The sequence below is a fragment of the Nanorana parkeri genome, unplaced genomic scaffold, assembly GCF_000935625.1.
Source record: "Nanorana parkeri isolate BGI_ZX_2015 unplaced genomic scaffold, ASM93562v1 scaffold320, whole genome shotgun sequence".
NCBI classification, from domain to species: Eukaryota; Metazoa; Chordata; class Amphibia; order Anura; family Dicroglossidae; genus Nanorana; species Nanorana parkeri.
In genome coordinates, this window is record NW_017306588.1 from 977,541 (window position 1) to 984,084 (window position 6,544).

The window sequence follows — 6,544 nt, forward strand, 5'->3', positions numbered from 1 at the left end:
ACTTATACTGCAGGGCAGGGAATGCAGCTGATCGGCCGTGGGGGGTGGCAGCTGCTTTTTTGTAACAAGCTTCTATTGTGCCTTGGTCACATTGGATGTGGCACAATAACTTTTTCATTAAGCGTCACCACTACAGCTTGGAGCAGTGGTTATCGACCCGTGTAACCTCAGGAGCCACATTTGTCCTTGGTCATTAGGTTGTGACCCAAGTCGCACGGCAACGGAACGCACAGCATTGCAGTACCACACGTTCGGGTGTGTGGGCGAGAGACCAGAGTGCGTAGTAGATGTGACTGCGTGGTACAGTGCATTAATCACGCAGGACTGTTCGATTTAACGCACTGTACTAGTGTGAACGGGCCCTCAAAAACACTGACAGACGCACACAACCGCAGACACAATCTCTCACACGCATATACACTCCCAAAAAAGTTTTGTTTTATTTTTAAGATCCACCCAGTCTCCCTATCTTACTGGAACTGGAGCGGATCCTCAGCCTGGTGTCCAGTGTGGGCTGCTGTGCTGTGATGGAGCTCCATCCATATCTGCATTGCCTGTACAGCTCTTGTATTTGCCCTGTAGAGGTGTCGGGAGCCAGAATGTGACGTCACTCCGGTCCACGCATCTCTACAGGACATGCGCGGAAGCTGTAAACAATGCACATATGGATGAGGCTCCTTCACGGCCATAGCTCCAGCCCACCTTAAGCTGACATTCGGCGCTACGTAGCATATGAATGGCTGCTTGGCATGGGAACTGACGGTGCTGTGCTTGGGGGAGGCCGAGAAGCCTCTCACCTAGAAAGGTGGAAGGCATCCGGTGACCCACTTTAAACTGGTCACGACCCACCAGTTGAGAACCAAGGGCTTAGAGCAGTGGTGGCGAACCTTGGCACTCCAGCTGTGCCAAAACTACAAATCCCAACATGCATCTGCCTCTGGGAGTTATGTCTGTGGCTGTCAGAGCCATGCAATGCCTCGTGGGACTTGTAGTTCCAAAACAGCTGGAGTGCCACCACTGGCTTAGAGGATCTTTGAACCCAGACCGAAAAACCTGAAATATGAACATTGAGCAGAAATAAGCATTTATGAAAATATATGTAGAATGGGGGCAGCTGTGAATTACACATGCAGGCTCTGCTTCCTACTTAATATGTTTATGTTTCAAAGGCTGGAAAAATGTAGTGAGTGCAGTCATGTGGATATGCCAGTCGCTGATATTATCAATATACATTCAAACGTTGCTCTTCAAGGTTGATGTGATACCTCTGTATTCCCTTCCCACCACCCAAACGTACTGTTGCTGTTTATATAAATAAAGTCTTGCAGCACTGTGTGGAAAAGGTGTAAATGTGCACAGAATTGTACAATATTCTCTCCATTTCAGTTAAGTGCTTTTTAATATTGTGTACTTTCTAGCTCAGACTTTCAAGCTATTTTGTGTCAAGCTGTTAAACCCGGAGAGATTGCAGTAAAAGTGTTACAGGGTTGTCATTTCATGGACTGCTACTTTCACGGCGGAGTTTGTTCTCCGAGTTTACGGGCTGTTTACTGTATAGGAGCATAAAGGGCGCAGCGGCCCATACCGCGGGGCGGCCTCAGCTGATGAATCGGACGGTATATTTTAGACACTAGTGATGTACACCGAGTGGCGGGATTATTATATACACCGAGTGGCGGGATTATTATATACACCGAGTGGCGGGATTATTATATACACCGAGTGGCGGGATTATTATATACACCGAGTGGCCGGATTATTATGACCACCTGAGGTTTGTAGGCACATTAGCTATAATTTGGCACTGAAGTTGCTAGAGGGCCAGACCATTATAAATAGGGAAGCGGGTTGGTTACCACGACAGTAGAAGTGATTGGGAAGATTCGGGGAAACAACGCGATGTAACAGCCTTGGAACGCGGGATGATTGTTGGCGCTCGGAGCCATGGAGCGAGTATCAGCACAACAGCAGAATCCGTTACATGTTCAGGAGCGGCTCATTGTTAAAGTGTTTAAAGACCGGACTGTCAGCCGAAAATCTGGGTCTGAACGTGCGAATTGTGGCCGTCAGCGACTAGTCAATGTTAGTGCAGAACGGGGGAGGGGCAAGACTGGTACAAGACAACAGAAGGGCAACAGTGCCGTGTCAGATTCCTCGCATCACCTTTCATCATCTCGTGGAGTCACCAGGCGGCCCAACCAAGTACTGATGGGGGGGTCATAATAATCTGCCCACTCAGTGTATAAAATACCAGAATTAAAGATCAGCTCAAGGTTAATAAACGTTTCAATGATTTTATCCTAACCCAACAGGGTTCCTTAGCACAAGGGCTCATCTAATCCCTACTGTGCAATGGTGATGTTTGATTTTCAGTGATGGTTTTGTGCTGATTTTGGTGTGTTTCAGGTCGTCAGAGCTGCGGAAGAAGCGGCCTCCACCCTAGCTAGCTCCATACACCCCGAGCAATGCATCAAAGTTCTCTGTCCCATCATCCAGACTGCCGATTACCCTATAAATCTGGCTGCCATCAAGATGCAAACTAAAGTCATCGAGAGGATTTCCAAGGAGTCTCTGCATCAGATCTTGCAGGATATTATTCCCGGTTTGTTACAGGTAATTCGGAGCGCTCCTTTTTTTTTTGTCTGAGGCTGCCATTGATGCTAATCCCATTCTTTTCTTTCCTCAAAAAAATCGACCTTTCTTCCCCTCCGTGCGCATTTCTGTGCTGAACTGGTTTCTTCAGAATAATTTTTTAGTCGGATTCACAAAGCAGCTTCTGAGGCCTGTTTTTAATTATCAAGTTTCTGGCCTCAAAATAACTGGTTTATTAAACTGAGAAATGAATGTGGTCTTTAAATCTGATCCAAACGTGTGTTTTTAGGTTGTTGTTTTTTTTTAAAGTTTAACACTTTCACTGCCAAGGCATTTTTTGCACACGCATAATAAATCCACATTTTAGGCTTGAAAATCACTTAAAACACCCGAGAGGTATACATTACCTGAAAGCAAAGACCGTGTAGAATAACATGGCGGGGGCTGCAGATTTTTACGTTGCATGGTATTGGTGCAACTCTTTATCAAACCCAACATTTTAGTAAAAATTAGTTTGTTTTACAAGCCCCCTATGTGATGGCATATGAGTGGTGGCAGGTTCTATTAGACCCTAGTGTCACCTTTCCAGTGCAAAGGAGCTATTAAAGTACAGATCTCGCTTGAATAGCTTCTTCCCCGGCTTCTGTAGCTGAGGAACCAGAAGTGAAATAATATGGTCGGCGGGACAGCCGCCAAAATCTCTTCCAGTGCTGAACAGAGCCACCCAGAGTCTGTTTAGAGGAGCCTGCTGCCAGTGATGTACAGCAGAAGTCTCTTGCAGCAAAGGGGTTAATTAGCTATTTTTTTTTATATGCTGGGGAGGATCAACATGCACGACCAGCAATGATTGATTTTACTTTATTGTGGCTTGTCCCTGTTGATTGGTTGGTGAACCTAATGAGTGACTGTAAATTGTATTTGGAGCAGAGGATACAAAGGGAAGCTCATCAATGGACATTTAGGAGTCAGGCCAGCCATGGACCAGCAAGCACTTTTAAGTGAGTCTATTGACCACAATAAACAAAAGTCCCTAAATATCATGTCATAAGGTGCGCGTCTCATTAACTCCAGGTATTTGCCCAATGCTTCTTGTGAACCAATACATTTCCCAGTCATGCCATGATGTGCAGGAAGATTACAATGTTGACACGGTTGAGGCATTTGGGTTTTGAAGTTACACCCATCCCATTACAGGTGTCCTTGTACTGGTGCGTTACTGATAGGGACAGGGGCTGCCGTTTCCCGCGATGGTAATAGTGTCTCCCGGTCAGTAATGCGGCCTGACTTGTTCAGATGAAAGGGCCAGAGAGAGACATTAGGCAAGTGACACGCTAAAGATTTATAGTATTTCCTCTTCAAGTCACCCAGGACTCCAGGCAAACTGAACAAGAAGAGTTACATGGAAAGATGTCATTGTAATGGTAAATGGAGAAGCCCCCCGAGGTTAATGACTTTCTTTATCAGCGGTGATGAGGGGCCCAAATCTACTTGTCCTAATACAAGAAATAACCTTACCCTTTAATGTACACTGTGCGTGTTGGAGAGCACTGCTTATTCACATGCAGATGGCGGCGGGGCCGGGGTTGGTTTTACATTTTTTTTTTTCTTTTGGTTTTCGATTTATCACTTCATTTTTTTCATTTTATTTTTAACTACCGTATTTACCGGCGTATAAAACGACCCCCTTCTTTTTCTGTTAAAACATAGGTTTTGGGCTATACGCGTCGTATAAGACGAGTATAGCCCAAAATAATGTTTAAATGCGCCCACTAACCTCCATGGCGGTATTCCCGAGTGTAGATCGGGTTGAATTTTCAGTACCATAAGCGGTAACCCCGAGCCTCAGGGTTACAGTCTCTTACCTTGTCCACGTTCCCCGCTGTGCCCTCCGGGTTCCGTCCCTTGCGAGCGACCGCGTCGCAAGGGGGGCAGAACCGGCGGCAATTTTAAAAGTTAAAAAAAAACATAGAGCAAAAAAATTAAAGTAAAATCATCAGACCGCCATGGAGGCTAATCTGTCAGCCCGCTGGATGTGCGGTAATACTGTATGTACGGTAGCTTCGGCTACATACAGTATACCGCGCTGAGCCAATCACGGCGGGCTTTGTATTCATTAATACAAAGCCTGCCGTGATTGGCTCAGCGGGGTATACTGTATGTAGCCGAAGCTACCGTACATACAGTATTACCGCACATCCATACCCGGCGTATAAGACGACCCCCGATTTTCGGGGGATGTTTTTGAGTCTAAAAACTTGTCTTATACGCCGGCAAATACGGTATCACTTTTAATTATTTTTTTTAATGTTTTTAACTTTTTTCAGTTTTGTTTTTCACTTAACTTTATTACTATCACACAGGGGATAACAAGCTCCTATGTGATAGTGTTCTAGAGGTGACAGATTCTCTTTTGGAACCTGCCCTCCAACACAGAACATGGAGAACTGCATTGTGCTCTATTCTGTGCAGCCTGCGACAGCTGAGATGGGGGGTGGGGGGGCGCTGTGAGTATAGCACTCCGGTCTCACTGATCACAGAGAGCAGATCGGAGAAAAGGACGTTCTCCGCTCTGCTCTCCATCCTGAAATCATTGCTGTGGTCACTGGGTCCCACAGAAGTGCGGGGGGTTTCCAAAAAGCTTGACTGTATGATTGAAATAGTGGGCTGGCTATTGCTTCCAGCCACTACCTGCTGAGTTGACATTCAGCTGCCACTCCCCAGTGAAGCGGAAAGGTGACGCTAGGGGTCTAAAAGACACCTTAAAGAGAACCTGTCGCCTCCAATGTGCTGTCACATAGGGGGCTTGTTGGCCGTATAATAGTCACTATGCTGAAGTGTGGGTAAGCCACCCAGAGTTGAATATAGCAACTATTTGGGGGTCTCCTCACATATGAGCTGCGTGCTTATCTTCCCTTTTAGAACAGTGCAGACATGTGAAAGTCTACAGCCGGTCCTCCCTCCATGCCAGTAGGTGCCTTTGCAGTAAAGTGCATTTTAACACCAGCGTCTTATCTCTCTCCAGGGCTACGATAATACCGAGAGCAGCGTCCGCAAAGCAAGCGTCTTCTGTCTTGTAGCAATTTATTCTGTCATTGGAGAGGAGTTGAAGCCGTATCTTGCGCAGCTCACAGGCAGCAAGGTAAGCGGAAGAATGGTCCTCTTGTGTGCATTATAACTGATATATGAGCATTCATCACCTCTATGAATACAGGAAAGTTATTAGCCGTATCTTATCTTTCACAAATGCACCCACATGAATGCGACCCATGAAGGCAGATGTTGCAGATAGGCATTGGCAGTCGTACTTGGTATATGGGCTCTCTGTGAACGTTGTTTAAGGCCCATTAGCCTCGCAGTACATAATATAGAAAGATACAGATTGCATGTGTGCTTTGCCCGGAAATAGCCTTTCGCAGCACAACGGCTTTCAGCGAAGCCGGGCTCAGACTGTCACTTAAATCAGCAAACTTGACCTCTGACTGATTTCCTTCAAAGCCTTTACCAGATTGAGCCGGATCGGGAAGAACATGGGTTCAATGCTTCCTCCTTTCACTATACATCAGAGCAGAGAGCATCTCCTACACTCTGTTCAGAGAAGCTGTAAGTTAAAGTATCCGTAGATGTGCCAGTCTGCGTGACAACTAAATCCCCGTGTAAGAGGAAATAAACAAATGTAACTGCATGTGCACCACAGAGTACTATTAGGGCCGCCTCCAGTCCTGTGGGCCTCCCTAAAGTGTGGCCATACCAGAGTAATGCAACTCCCGCACATTTGTGGAAGTTCACTTAAAGGAGAACTATGAGGGGGGGGGGTTGCTTTTCACTCACCTCATAGTTCTAGCCGACCTGTGACAATGAGACTGTCGCAGGTCATCTCAGTAGATCGGGAGGTGAGTGAACACATATCGGCGTTCGCTCACCTCTCGATCCTGTCACGGCTCTCTGCCGTGAC

At 46.4% G+C, this 6,544-nt stretch overlaps 1 protein-coding gene across 5 annotated transcripts in view; it reads left to right on the forward strand.

The window, feature by feature from the left end:
- The window catches only part of CLASP1 (cytoplasmic linker associated protein 1), a 169,814-nt gene that overhangs the window by 160,358 nt on the left and 2,912 nt on the right, over window positions 1-6,544 (forward strand). For all 5 annotated transcript variants that reach the window (XM_018558092.1, XM_018558094.1, XM_018558095.1 and 2 more), the window contains 2 exons: window positions 2,407-2,613; window positions 5,615-5,731. In XM_018558092.1, coding sequence (XP_018413594.1) covers window positions 2,407-2,613; window positions 5,615-5,731 — 324 coding nt within the window. The remainder of the gene's footprint in view (window positions 1-2,406; window positions 2,614-5,614; window positions 5,732-6,544) is intronic.